The 15,660-nt window shown below is 38.8% G+C and overlaps 1 protein-coding gene across 6 annotated transcripts in view; it reads left to right on the top strand.

The window, feature by feature from the left end:
• Positions 1–15,410, top strand: part of MID2 (midline 2) — a 108,900-nt gene extending 93,490 nt beyond the window's left edge. For 5 of the 6 annotated variants that reach the window (XM_025277313.3, XM_025277312.3, XM_025277314.3 and 2 more), the window contains 4 exons: positions 795–1,028; positions 7,538–7,699; positions 9,454–9,661; positions 10,508–15,410. In XM_025277313.3, coding sequence (XP_025133098.1) covers positions 795–1,028; positions 7,538–7,699; positions 9,454–9,661; positions 10,508–10,910 — 1,007 coding nt within the window. In that variant the 3' untranslated portion in view covers positions 10,911–15,410. The remainder of the gene's footprint in view (positions 1–794; positions 1,029–7,537; positions 7,700–9,453; positions 9,662–10,507) is intronic. The other variant, XM_006075585.4, reaches the window with a different exon arrangement.
• Positions 15,411–15,660: the final 250 nt, after the last annotated feature.

Genomic DNA, 15,660 nt, shown 5'->3' with positions numbered 1-15,660 from the left:
GGTAGTAATTAAAGAATATTAGAGAATTTCTCACATGGGCACAGGTACCACCCAAATGCTTGTAAGAAAATTTAAGAATTAGCAGAATAGGAAGAAAAATGTAAGAAATATCTGACTTGCAGAGAGAATTTTAGAAAATGAGGGCAACAACCTGTCTGTTAAAAATACTGACTGCCTTCAGGATGTTTGAATGATCGTTTCATGAGGAGATGTACACACACAATAGCTTTGTGTTTGTAGTTATCTTTGTTACTATATTAAAATAGGTGTCATTGATGGTGCATCTCCTTTAAGCCAGACACTATATATTAATTTTACATCATGGTCCTTACAAGGAATCTGTGAGGTAATTATCATGAATTATCATCGTTTTACAGATGAGGAAACTCATATTAATTTGCATAACTAATTCCTATTAATACTGCCAATATATAATACAACTTATTTTGAAATAAAAAGAAAGTAGATTGAAGGCCATATAATAAGGAAACACATGACTACGTTGCTGTAATAGCTACGTATGTGTTAGTGCAGGCCAAGTAGACAATGGGTCTACTGAGTAACTTAGGCTTAGATCTTTGCCTAAAATCCCTATATCATTAAAGCAAAAGTGGTTAGGGGAACTTGAGGTCTCAGCACTTGACTTCAGGTTGTGTGGTATGTGCAATCTAAAGCTTCTTTTTAAGAAAACCTCCTTTCCAGGAGATGTTGGGTTGGTTAGCAAGAGTAACAATTATAAAATGCTAGAACAGAGAGTATGTTTTCCTTACCTTCTTTTCCACCTTTCGTTACAGCCCCCAACCCACCATCTATCCGAGAGGAACTCTGTACTGCCTCCCATGACACCATTACGGTCCACTGGATCTCGGATGATGAGTTCAGCATCAGCTCCTATGAGCTTCAGTACACCATATTCACTGGCCAGGCTAACTTCATCAGTAAGTCATGGTGTAGTTGGGGCCTGTGGCCAGAGATAAGGAAATGTAAGGAAGCAGTAAGCTGCTCAAGATTGGCCGGGGCGCCACGAGGCAAGTGTTTGTAAGACATGCTAGGCTGTTTAGTATAGTGTTGTATAGACAGTGCAATCTCCCCCAGCACATTGCAAAGACCTTACTGATGGGTAACAAGCAAGTTGTGTATTTCCTTGCTGTGCAGTCACTGGGGCCACTCCCATTTGTTTATGTAATCCTTAGCCTTTCTTGAGTTAATCCATGTCACTCCACTCTCTGAAATCCGAACACAGCTCAGAATTCGTTCCTGAGTAGTTAAGTCACAATCATTGCTGATTCTATGTGTGTGAACATCTCTCTTCTTGACTGTTCTTCCACTTCATTATCATGGTAAAAAACATTACATTCAAAGACTACTGCTTCCTTTACTGTACCCATTTTTATCAGTGAATAAGTGACAAGCCTCCTGCCTCTGTCACTCTTCCCTCTATCCCTTCTCCGTTTCCTCCAAAAATTACACCAAATATAAAAATGCATCAGTGAGCCACCAAATGAAAGATTTTCTGAAAGCAGTCATTTAGCTCACATGTTATGGTTTTATCTTCTGATGAATTGGAACAAGACATAGGACCTTAACTCAAGCTGCAAGTTCCCCTCAACCTGCTGGAGAAAATAGAAGTGAAAGCAAAATTAAAGCTGAATTCAAGATTGGAACCAACTTGCACACTAAGGTTGCATCTGCATAGCTGCAAATTAGTATTTTCTTTTTATCTTGTGTTTGTGCTTCTGTGTCTGACTTCACAGACCTGTGTGAAAGGAGTTTTTTCTGATGAAACCCTCCTGAAAGGCTTCCTTTTCCCATCTTGTGACAATTTAGGGCCACATGGCGGGGTGGGGAGGTGAGAGGACATTTGGGGTCCAACTCTAAAAAAAACACTTGCCTCGTGCAGCTCCAACCTAAGCCACTTGGCCCTGGTAGCTGCGTTCCTGGGTGTTTGTTCAGGTTGTGAAGCTGCAAAATGCTAAGGCCTCCCCAGCATACATGTTTACAGTGGCCTCTCATGCTCTGGAAAGTCTTAAAGCCAGTTACTGTGCTTTTCTTTCCTGATATGGGGAGAGCAGTGATCTTCTGAGAATTGAGAAAAAGTCTAAGAAATGACAAAGATCAAAAGGCTGTTACCTCTATTTTCAAGGATAGATAGTCCTTTGTAAAGAAAAGCTTAAAGGATAATTCTTAATAGTGATAGGATCATAGCATTTTAGAATTGGAAGGGACCTAAGAAGTCATCTAGTCAAATCTTCTTCCCTTCTACCAGATACCTTGTAGGTGGTTGTTCTGTCTCTGCTCAAACATTGCCAGTAATGGATAGCCAAATTCTAGCAAAATAGCCCATTCAGTTGTGCAGCTATAAATAATTGTCAGTGCTTCCTTATAAAAGGCCCAAGACTTCCTCCAGGTGAATAATAATAATAGTAATTTACATATGTATGTGTTTCCATTTATAGACACTCCCATATATGTTATCTCATTTGGTCCTCATGACTTCTCCCTTAGCCTTATGAAATAGATTATATTAATTATTTTATAATTATGAAATTATAGACATAGAAATTGAGGCTCAAGTTGAATGAGTTGTCCAAGGTCACAGAGCTACAAACTGAGGGAATCATGATTTGAACCCAAGCTTTTCAGACTTCAAGCTTAATGCCCCTTTAATTAAACTAGCTACTAATTAGTCCTAGTCCATGGAGGATAGCTGAATTATTGCTTTTGTGTATTAGCTGATATCCCCTTACCCTATACCTTTTTTCTAGTAGCCACATTGACTATTGTGTTGACTGAACATATAGTAAGCTGAAATCCCTAGGCACTCAAAATCCCATTCCTATACAATTGAGTGTTTACACTGAAATACAACATCTTGAATTTATTCCTAGGGACATTTTTATCTGATTAGTTCTGACTCCTTACCCAGCCAGCTAAATTTTTTGGGGGGAGTTCCTGCCTCCCAATATATTTACCTTCCCTCCCAGCCTGCCTTCTATGTCTTTCTCCTTTGATCATTGATAGAAAAGTGGAATAAGACAGGGACAAAGGCAGAACCCTGAAGCAAAATTTTGGATGGCAATGGGCAGATAAGTTGAAACTATTTTACTCAGAATAAATATTCATGAAGATTCCAGTCCTACATGCTGGTCTGGCCTGCCACCGTTGACTGAACTCTGTTTGTGAGAGCCACTTTCCTTTGAGGTTTTCCTACATTTTCTCTTTTAAAAACCACTTTATTGAGGTGTGATTGACATATAAAAAGCTGTCCATCAACAGATGAATGGATAAAGAAAATGTGGTATATACATAAAATGGAATATTATTAAGCCTTTAAAAAGAAGAAAATCCTGCCACATGCAGTACCATGGATGAACCTGGAGGGCATTGTGCTAAGTGAAATAAGCCAGACACAGAAGGACAAATACTACATGATACCATTTATATGAAGAATCTTAAAATAGTAAAACTCCACATTTTCTTTAACCAGAAATTTCTTCCTTGTTGGTTAGAACTTTATCTGGAGAAATAGTTCTCTTTATTTTTTTTAGCTTTTCTCCTTTATTTTGAACTTTCTTCCCACTTTATGTAAGATTTGAAATGGTCATAGGCCAATAGTGTTTCAGATGATGCTGTTGGCTGAATGAAAATTCCAACAAATGTTTGGATAATAGTCTTCCCCATTACTGTATTTCTTTCCTCTGTTTCAATTTTGCATTTTGTATTATAAAAGCAACTGGCTATAACTTCTGGCTGCCAGGCGGTCTGTAACATACAGTCACAAAGATTAACTTCTATTTCCCCTCAGTCTTGTTCTCATGCAAATGCTCTCTATGCCCATTTACACTCAGGTTCATGGATTTCCATATTGTGGTCTTTTCCTTTTGAACAAGGTGTATACCTCCATTACCATAAACAAGTGATAAATCCCATCTCACTAAGTCTCAGTGATACCCAGAGGATCATATATTTACCTTTTTAAAAGTTAGAAATGACTTCAAAATTACTGAAAAGTGTGCAAGACTAGCACAAAGAACACCCATACACTCTTCACCCAGATTCACCTATTGTTAATATTTTATTCCATTTCCTTTATCATTTGCTAACATTCTCTATTACTATGTTTTTTTCTGAACCATTTAAGAGTAAATCACATACATCATGGCTTTTCACTCCTAAATTCCTCAGTATGTGTTTCCTAAGAATAAAGAAATTCTCTTATGTATCCACAGTACAGTTATTAACTTTAACAGATACGACATTGATGCAGTGCTTTTAACTAATCCACCATTCATATTCCAGTCCTGACCATTGACCCAATAATACATTTTATGACATATAGAACCCGATATTGTCCTATATAGTCTAGAATCAGGTACTGGACTTAATTGTCATATTTGTAGCATTCTTTAATTTGGAGCATTTCTTCAGCCTTTCTTTGTCTTTAATGACATTGTTATTCTTTTTTAAAGTGCCCTTTTGTTTGTTTATTATGCTGTTCCTTGAGTGTATCTGATGTTTCCCCATGATTGTATTCAGATTATGCAATTTTGGCTTCCATCACGTAAGTGATGTGTTCTCCTTAGGATATCACATCAGGAGACAATGTGTACATGCCCTTCACTGGTGATGCTGATTTTGATCACCTGATCAAAGGTGTTATCTGATTTCTTCTCTGTATAGTTACTAGTTTTCCTTTTGCAGCTAATAATCAATCTGTGCAGTGATACTTTAAGGCCATAAAAATATCCTGCTTCCTCATCAAATCCATCCTACTTCCATCCCTCTTTTAGCATCAATCAATAATTCTCGCCTGATCCAAACTTTACTCTGATGATGGCAAAATAATGATTTTTCCAAGTGAGCATCCCATCCCACATTTACAAGTTGCCACTCTGCATTTTACTGTAAGCAAAAGTCTCATCCTTCATTTGTTTATATTTTTACTTCTCAGTATGGACTCATGAATTCTATTTTTTCATTCGTTTATAATTCTTTACTGCCCTTACTTATTTTGGTGCTCAGATCGCCCAAATTTAGCCAGTTGGAGCTTTTTAAGCTGATTCCTGAGTCCTTATATTCTCCCATCATTTTCTTGAGCAATTCTTGAGCAGTTCCTTACTTTGCAACATAACAAAAGGTTATTGGCTCATTTTAGACCATACCCTGCTCCAGCCTTGAAATCAGCCATTTTTCCAAGGAACCCTGGTCCCTTTACGTGGCAGGATGTTATTAGAGACCAAGACCTGGGTACTAGAAAAATACACACACAATACAACCATGTACATATACATATTCACACATAATATATGTACCTACATACTTAACAAATGTGCACACATGTATGCACATACACATACACATTTTAGAAATAATGAGTTCATACCAATATCTCCAGCCCATCCCCACAGGTTCTTTCTTGCCCCCCCTCCTCATTTCATACTTGGATGTTCCTACTTCCATAGTGAGAACCCTGGCTCCCAATAGCATCAACACATATACTCATTTGCTCAATCCCATAGCATATCTGAAACAGTTTCAAAATGGCGTTGCCCATACCGCTACAAAAACAAACAATACTGGAGCATCTATTGACAGTTCTCTTCTTGCCCTTTTCTGTGATTGTTGACATTTGAAATGCAGGTGGCTTCATTTGGTTTGTTTGCTTTCAGTTTTAGACCCCACTCTTACCATTCATATTGGTGTCATTTAAATGTTTTAAATTTCTAAAACATTATTTCTGAAAGGGAAAGGTATGAAAAAAAAGGTATACTCAGAGAAGTGTCATTCTCTCTTGTATTCTTTTAATCCTCTTCCCCTACCCCCATCCCTTGTACGTAACCAGCTTCATTATTTTCTGGTTTTTCTTTCCTGTTGTTATTATTGCTTTGTAAATCTAAGCAAATAATGTAGGTTTTCTAATTTGCCTTTCTTTCTTGCATGAAAAAGGTAGCATACTACTTATACTCTTTTGTAATTTTCTTTTTAAAATTAGCAGTATATCTTGGAAATCATTCCATTATCGGTTCATAGAAATCTCCCACCTTCTTTTTTCATAGCTGCATAATACTTCATTGTGAAGATTGTTTTCTCTTTTGATTTTTTGTTTTGTATTGGTATAAGTATACCTGAAAGATCATATATTTCCCTCCTACTGTTAAAATTTAATATGTATTTTATGACTCATACTGTGCATTGATACACTGGCAGTCAAGCCCTCCAACATTTTTTTTTCTGGCCCTCATCCTTATTGGCATTTCATGAGAATCAATGAACATTGCCACCAATTATTCTTCTTTCTATAGCATATCTGTTTGTACTCCATTATGCTTCTTTTTCTAGTTTTAATTTAGACTTCTACCTCCCCCAAAGTTAATTACAAAACCTTCCTGATCATATCTTTCTCAAATCGGTTATCATTATTTCATTTTTAATCTTTACTAAAGCTGCATAGAAATAACTAAATCCACCAGTCATTTTCTCTGCCCTTTCTTTTCCATCCTCTGGTAGAATTATGGTTAAAAAGTGTTAAAGTGAAAAGCAGATAACAGAAGAGATAAGTGTAAATTCACAGACTGGAATGTCGATCCCTCTTTTATCAAAATTTAGCTAAATACATGTTTTTAATTCTGTATATTTTTCTTTGTTTAAGTCAATGTTTATGGTCTAAAGAGTTTCAAAAGCAGAAACCTAGATCTCTGGTCCCTTTCCCTACTTGGGAGGGAAGAAGGTTCCAGACAACAAATTTGTTCCTGGACTGCCCAACCTGAAATGAGTATTGGAATCAGAAACAGGGAGGGGTAAAATAAGTACTGTGAAGTAAGGAGATGCTATTTTACTTTGACTATCATGTCATCTCCTTGGCTTCCCTATGACACCTTGAAGCCCACCAAGATTAGAAGCAAGGGTAAGAATGGTGTGGGAGAGCTGAATCATAAGCCTTGAAAGCTTTGCTGCCTTGCAATGACAAAGGAACATTGTTTGCTCCATGAATTGTGGAGCAGTGTAGTGGAGAGAACGCTGGACTAGGTTAAAGAGACCAGGGTTCTACTCTCAGTGCCACTCTCAGCTCTCTGTGGCCTTGGGCAAGTCACTTTCCTTCTCTCTTAGTTTCCTATTTGTACAATGAGGGAAATATGGTGTCTAGTTGGCCTTTTGGCTCTGAGATTCCTTGTTATTCTGTTCTGCTCTACCCATTTGAGGGTCAGACTCAGATCTCAGAGGATTGAACCTTTGGGGTGAAGACCTAGAGATGCTATGAAAGACGTGATTCTGTGATTTTGTGTAGAAGTTTTCCCTGTATTCTTTGGCAGAAAATTGAAGTAACTTTTCACTAGTGGTTACATTCAATTACCAGAGGCAAGAAGCCTGGCATAAGCTTAGCTCCGTGGGAGAAAAGAAGCAGAGGGGATTCATCTCCCTATGTCTTCCACGACTCAAAACAAAATGAAATTCGCTTTGGGGGGCTTGTGATGAATACTCAGTATGCTTCTCATCCTGCCTTTTTTACATTAACATCCTTGATTTCCCCACATTACAGGCCTGTATAATTCTGTGGATAGCTGGATGATCGTGCCCAACATCAAACAGAACCATTACACAGTCCACGGACTGCAGAGTGGAACACGCTACATCTTCATTGTTAAAGCCATAAACCAAGCAGGCAGCCGCAACAGTGAACCTACCCGACTCAAAACAAACAGTACGTTGTGGTGATCGCAAAAGGAGACAGTAGCTTTGCCCTCCTAAGCAGCGAGTACTCTTAGCCTGACGCTGGCACCTCCTACAGCAGTGTAAGAGGGCAGAGGCACCAAGTAGAGAAGCTTTGTTGTTGGAGTCTGTGCTTTGGGCCAGGGGGGTTGTTTGTGCCCCTGGGAGGTATGTGGACACAGAGATATACAGAAAACAGCTGGTGGCTTGGGAGGATATTAGTGAAGAGATTTTTTTTGTCTGTTTATTTTTGACTGTGCTGGGTTTTCATTGCTGCATGTGGGCTTTCTCTAGTGGCAAGCTGGGGCTGCCCTCTAGTTGCCATGCACGGGCTTCTCATCGTAGTGGCTTCTCTAGTTGCAGAGTACAGGCTCTAGGCGCATGGGCTTCACTGGTTGCAACATGCAGGCTCAGTAGTTGTGGCTCGCGGGCTTAGTTGCCCCATGGTATGTGGAATCTTCCCAGACCAGGGATCGAACCCATGTCCCCTGCCTTGGCAGGCAGATTCTTAATCACTGGCCCATCAGGAAAGTCCAGTGAAGATTTTTCTCTGCATTCTGCCTTCATACTTGGGGTGCAACTGAATAAAAGAGTACTGTTTGTAATAATCTGGTAAAATTCTCCTTCAGAGAAGCCAAACCTGTTAGGAATGCTTTTTGACAGGAAAATCCATCTAATTTAGCTTGACAAATATTATTTGGGAGCAGCTTAAACAAATAGTATTTTTTTCTCTCTTTCATATAGCAAGAAGCTCAAAGGTAGGCAGTTTAGGGCTGGTGCATGTCATAAAAGACCAAGACTCCTCCTCCTTTTGTGTGTTGGCTTATTGCTACATGGTCCCAACCTACCCACTGCAACCTCCAGATGACATTTCTTTTCAAAATAGAAATAAGGGGGAAAACACTGGTACATTCAATGACTATCCCTTTTACCAAGAATGTAGGCATTTTCCCAGAAGTTTCCTCCACCCCATCTGACTTCTGCTTCCATCTTCTTAGTCACCCCTAGCAGCAAGGGAGGCTAGGAGCTTGAGTATTTAACTTTTCTTGCCTCTATAGTAAAAGCAGGTAAGAGAAAAAAAAGTAGTGGGTGGGTGTTACATTGACCAACGGTGTCTGTCAGACGTGTTTTGTATTATACAGCTCTTGCCATACCCAGCTGTTGGCTCCTAGTAACTAACTACTTTTGTCATATGACTTTAAGGAATTCTTTGTTGGGAATGATCCTACACAACAGATATTTTCTCTAATTATTGATGATGCAACAATCACTCTAACAAAGTGAGCTATTAGATGTTATTTACATCCCAGTAATTATAGGGCAAAACAATTTGTCCTGTAGTTGAGTTGTTCTCAGGTTTTTTGTTCTGCCACCAAGCAGCAATTATCTCATCTATCCCCTCACTTTGCCTTACCTGAAATACTCCTTCCCCTAAAATCTGTTCAAATCCCAAACCATCCACTGAAATAAAACAAAGTACAAAAGTTATTTGAGAATGGAAGACCTTGAGAGCCCCTTTTAACTTGATAGTCTATGAAGGGGGGACAGCTTATTTTTATTTTGTTGAAAACAGTGGCTTCTGTCCTGCTTCTTTCATATAATCCAAACACCACTCAGCTTTCACTGACTCAAGAATGATCATTATGTCGAGGTTCCTCTGATAGTGATGGTCCTGCAGAAACAGGAGAGAATTCTTACATACTTTCTCATGCATTTTCTTTTTTTTTTTTCTACTTTATTTTTCAGGCCAACCCTTTAAACTGGATCCCAAAATGACTCACAAGAAGTTGAAGATTTCCAATGATGGATTGCAGATGGAGAAGGAAGAAAGCTCTCTGAAGAAGAGCCATACTCCAGAGAGGTTTAGTGGCACTGGGTGCTATGGGGCAGCAGGAAATATATTCATTGACAGCGGTTGCCACTACTGGGAGGTGGTCATGGGGTCCTCCACATGGTGAGTGGATCCAACTTTTCTTTCCCCCTGTTGTTGGGTTCCTGGGAGATTCAGTTTGATAGTATAAGTATAATACCAGTAGGTCAAGGTTAAAAGGCAAGTGATGGAAACCACTCTTAGAAAAACGTTCCAGTTTTTAAAAAATCAAATCATGTATGCCATTCTCCCAAATCATCCCATGAATCGCCAGTTCAGGTTCGATGCAGGATACAGGATGCTCGGGGCTGGTGCACTAGGATGACCCAGAGGGATGGTACGGGGAGGGAGGTGGGAGTGGGGTTCAGGATGGGGAACACGTGTATGCCCGTGGTGGATTCATGTTGATGTATGGCAAAACCAATACAATATTGTAAAGTGAAAAAAAAATAATAATAAAAAATAAAATCATACTGTTAAAAATAAAAAAAAAATCAAATCATGGAAAATATACTGAGCTAGGAGTTGAAAATTACAGCACTCTAATTGCTAACTTTTTTTAAAGCTCTAGTGCTATCATTGTTATGGATCTAAATGTAAACTATTTAAGGAAGAAACGTGTATTCTATTGCTTAGATGTCCTGTATGATGTCTGTGCTGTGCTGTGCTTAGTCGCTCAGTCATGTCCAACTCTTTGTGACCCCATGTACTGTAGCCTGCCAGGCTCTTCTGTCCATGGGCTTCTCCAGGCAAGAATACTGGGATAGGTTCCCATTTCCTCCTCCAGGGGATCTTCCCAACTTAGGGATCAAACCCAGGTCTCCTGCATTGCAGGCAGATTCTTTACCATCTGAGCCACAGGGAAGCCCAATGGTGTCTAGCATAACTCAGATCATGAATAGATGTGATCTCCTTTCCATTGTCTCACAGGTATGCAGTTGGCATTGCCTACAAATCAGCTCCCAAGAATGAATGGATTGGCAAGAACGCCTCCTCGTGGGTCTTCTCGCGATGCAATAGTAACTTCGTAGTGAGACATAACAACAAGGAAATGCTGGTGGACGTGCCTCCACAGTTGAAGCGCCTGGGTGTCCTTCTGGATTATGACAACAACATGCTATCTTTCTATGACCCAGCTAACTCTCTCCATCTTCATACTTTTGATGTGACCTTCATTCTTCCCGTTTGTCCAACATTCACAATCTGGAACAAATCCCTAATGATCCTGTCTGGCTTGCCTGCCCCAGATTTTATTGATTACCCTGAGCGGCAGGAATGCAACTGCAGGCCTCAAGAATCCCCTTATGTTTCTGGGATGAAAGCTTGCCATTAAGTTTCAAGAGAGCATGTAATAATTCATTGGCTCTCCAGTTCAGCAGTGCTTCCCCTCCTAAACCTCAGTTAGTGTCCAATATACACGATACAAAAATGAAGTTCATTTGAAACATCCAAAAGAACTAGATATTATAGATTTAATTTTTGTGCATTAAAGCTTGTATTTGAATTAATGTATTGAGTTTCTCAGAACAAATTATGAGTAGTCTGGGTTCAAGCCATTGGAGAACAAATTTGGAGAATTCTTCTCTTGTCATTGAAGAATTCAAACTTCCCAGTGATTTAGGAGTATAAATGATATTGGAAGGAATTCTAGGTAAATAATGTATAAAGATGCTCTGAACAAGGGGCTAGCCAGCCAGAAAGCAGGGATGTGTCAGCCTTTCTAGTACTGGCTGATTTGGTCAAGTAGAATTTTGAAATGTCAAATGATCCCATATTATATGTAGCTTTTTATGAAAACCTACAATCAAGGATTTATTATAAAGAAAACATGTATGTGTATATATAATATATATATAAAATGAATAAATAATATATATTATATATTCATTTTATAATTATATATACATAATGAACTTTTTAATTTACTCATTTGAGTGAGAAATATATTGGAAGGGAAAATAAATTATACCATCCATTTTTGTCCCCTAAAGGGAACATCAAAATCATTTCTCCCCTCCCCTCATTCATCCCGCCATTCGTCCCTCTGCTCACACACACATACACATGCAATAGTGACACAGATGGTGCGAAGAGCTCTAGACTGGATTAGGAGACATGGGGAGACAAGCCTGCACAAGAGATGCTCTTGCTGGGTAGAAAATTGATCCAGGTAGTTGTGTTATGTGTAGCACACTTTCATTGGTGCTACCTAATGGAGAAAGTTTGTCTAAACTGTTAAAAATTCTGTCACAGAATATTTCAAAGACAGTTTTACGAGTTTCAAGTAGCATACAGTTGCTAGAATTAGGCTTAAAAAAACAAGAGTTGCATAATGGAGGTTCTTTAGGAACCGGCTTTCTTTACTTAATAAAAATGGAGTGTTGTAGATGCAACAACTATTTCCATATAAATGGACTTATATTTTCAGATAAAACACTTCTGAAGTGCTTAAGAATGCCTGAGAATAGTCTGTTTTCTTAAACAGGTTGAATAATCATTCTTCTGATCTTGTTTACACTATTCATTTGCTTAGCCAACCCTTCATGGCAAATGCAGATGTAAACTTCAACCCAGTCCTTACTGCAATCATTGAAGGGAATTAAGCTTTATGGTTGACGCTTCTGTCAGTTCCTCTTCTGTAATTTGGAGTGTCAGCACCAGAGCTTTCTCCTTTCAGGAGCTAAGTCGGCTTCAAAGAGTCTACATCTTGGGAGTTGTGAAAATATTACTGTCATACAACATGGTAGTTGTAACAAGCCCCCAGATTGGAACCTTGAAACAATGCCAAAACTTCTCCCCTTCTTCCTTTCCACCACCTTGGTGGGCGTTCATTCCTTCATTCATTCAACAAGTTATTAGATGCCAGGTACCACGCTAGAGCTGACATATTGATAATCCACAGTTCCTGCTGTCAAATGACTTCGTATTCTGCAGGAGAGACAAAATATCTATAAAAATCCCCTAAATTACAGTTTTGTACTGTTTTTAAACCTAACATGGAAAGCAAGACTGATTCAGATACAGATGGCAGGCTCAAACTTACCTATCTAGTGGCAAAGTCAGTATTTGGGGTTTTAAAAACCCTACATACTTACTGCTAATCAGGAAACAAGCAACCTCAGTAAGATTCAGCAGTGCTGGGAAATAGTTTGCTGTGTGGGAAAGCTCATCATAGCCTTTGAATTAAAATAATCTATTTCCTCTGCCATTTACTAGCTGTGTGACCCAGAGCAAGTACTTCACTTCTTTGAGCCGCTGTTTCCTCTTCTGTACAATAATACCTACCTCACAAGGCTGTTTGCAAAGATGAAAAAAGATAGCACATGTAAACTGCTTAGCACAGCACCTGGCATTTAGTTAAGTATGGCATTAGTATGGCATACTTAACTATGAAGCATGGCATTTTGCTAAGTATGCAACAAATATTACTCTCCTTTGCTCAGCCTCAGCCCCAATACAGTGTAGCAGTGCTTTAAAATGATGTCTTTCATTTCTAAGTTAACTCTGGTCTCTCTCTCCTCTAGGGCCTATGCCCAAATTCTTAAACAAAACAGATGATTTCAACCCCTTCATAAAATATTTCACTGGCATTCAATAGAAAGTCCCAGTTACTTACTTACAGTTTGGCTTTTCAAGTCCCTATTTGCTTTCACAGCTTCATCTTTTGCCACCTTCCCCCTCACATTGATCGTTCTAACCAAGCTTAACTATTTACACAAGTTGTTCTCTGGGCCTGGAATAGAAACATTAGTAACTATTTTGATGTCCAGAGTAAACAGCAGGAATTGTTCTTAAATTAAGGGAATAGTGTGAAAATGCTGTCAACGCAGAACACTCCACCTCCATTCCAGTTTCAATTTTCTTTAAGTTAACCTCGGGTCTCCGATGCCATTCATTTTTTGTGCCTTTATATTGTAGTGCCCTGGGACAAAGCTTCATTGTCTCCACCCTACTTTTGACTCTAGCCTGGGCTACCTTTCCCTACTTCTGCCCCACAAAGGATTTAATTCCTGAACCCCTAGGTTGGGTTATGTTCTCCTCTTGGGAGCTCCCGTGGCACCATGATCATGCCCCCTTCTCAGCAATAATCACATTGTATAACAGTGTTTTTCAAAGTGTGATCCTCAGACCACCTGTTAGAACTATTTTTGGTGTTTGTTAAAACAGTTGATTTTTAAAGTAGACCTCCAACCTAGATCTACTTAATTAAAATGTCTGGGCACATAAGTGGAATTTAGCATTTTTAACAAGCTCCCCCAGGTAATTCTGATGCATACCAAGGTTTGATATTTAAGAATCATCCTCCCTCCTAGACTGTGAATACCTTGAGGGCAGGGGTTGTGTCTTTTTTGTTGTGGTGGTATTCTTAACACCTGACATAGTGTGTGTAACAGAGTAGTTGCCTGGCTAATGTTAATTGCGTGAATGTATGAATGAATGAATAATCAAAGTTGCCCTGTTGTACTCTGATATCCATATTGGTGTTGTTTTCTGGGCAGAAAAGCTTGGCTACTCCATTTGAGCTGTACTGATATTATTTTGCAGATGTCCTAGAACTCATACATATAAATGAGTATTGTCTTCCTCAAAAGCTCTTGGGGAATTGTTTGGAATTGTTTGGAGCATGTGGCACAATTGTTTTCAATAATTTTTCAGTCTCTTCAAACTCTGTTCTTTGAATGTGGATTTATGTTTTGGTTATTGCCAAAAATCACTCAGAGCTAAGCCTACTGAATAAAGTAGGAAATTAAACTGGGTTTGGGGTAAGCAATGAAGTTTCTGAGCCAAATAATGAAAAGTACGTTCCAAAAAAAAAAAAAATGGTGGGGATGTGGTGAATCCCAGATACTTCAGTAAACTTAAGGACTTTCATAGAATTCTGGCAATTCCAGGTACCTTAGGAGAAGTCATTGACTACCTCTAGCTAAACCCAGTTGGACAAAGGAAGTAAGACCTTTATTTAATATCTTCAAGGAAGGTTACTGCATAAGTTTTCATTGTTGCTCTCCTCAGTCTGTTCTCCTACAATCCTTTCTCCTAGCAAATTATTCTTTTGTCTGCAATTTATGCTTATTTTTACTTTTTATATTGTCTTATTGAAAAAAGCACAAAAATAACAATAAAGTTAAACATGTTTTGAGATATGAAAGAAATTTTAATGCCACATTGGAGTTCTGGCTACTTGTATGTAAGAGTAACTGCATCTGTATGTGTTTTTATCATGTGATTCCGTTGTGTAAACTCTGGATGCAGTGACTTTCAAATTGCAGCAAAATCACGTCCATGTTCTTCTCAGCTAAAATACACTAGGTGAATTTTCTAAGCTTCCATGGTTTACATATTTATATATGACTACCTGGATGGAGCAATCCACGAATGGACTTTTTGACAAGCGCAAATATTTGATACCATTTCTTCTACAGAATGGAGAATGTGAGGCTGACAGATGAGAACCTCTCCCACACTTATTTCAATTCCTGAAGCCAACTGCAGCCTCACAGCCATTGGGCTATACTTGGCTGTGTATTTCAGGTTGGCCAGGTTGACTGCCATCAGGTCAGGTGAAACTGCCTTCTACAGTCTGATCTGCCAGCTTCAGACATATGCTATGTCATTGTTGTTGGCTAGAATATTTATTGGACTATTGTTGGACTATTTTTTATCAAATATTTTATCCCAGGCTTGTTTGCCCTGGGAGCTCTGGACCAATAGTGTCTCTCCTAGTGACAAAAACCTGAGCATCTGTGGATTACACAGCCTCATCCCTCTAAAATATCCCAGCCCATCCAAAAATGCTATATTATGAATTAAATAAATATATATGTATTCATGAGTTCTTGATTGTCTCTCACTGAAGTTTGAATTGGGGGAAGATTGAAAGGAAGAAGGTCCAGAGTTACTGGAAATGACAGGGGGAATTGATTACTGTATTAATAGGTCAAGATTCAGGCAGGGAGGATCTGGAACATCTGGATATCGAGATCCAATGATGAAGACTTTGGTTTCAGGAGCAGGATACAGTCAGAAAGACTAAAGAAATGAAGGTATAAGGCCCAAGAAAACATGGCATGTTCATGTTTCAG

Source organism: Bubalus bubalis, chromosome X, assembly GCF_019923935.1.
Source record: "Bubalus bubalis isolate 160015118507 breed Murrah chromosome X, NDDB_SH_1, whole genome shotgun sequence".
In the NCBI taxonomy this organism is placed as follows: domain Eukaryota; kingdom Metazoa; phylum Chordata; class Mammalia; order Artiodactyla; family Bovidae; genus Bubalus; species Bubalus bubalis.
This window is presented reverse-complemented; position numbering and strand designations above follow the sequence as displayed.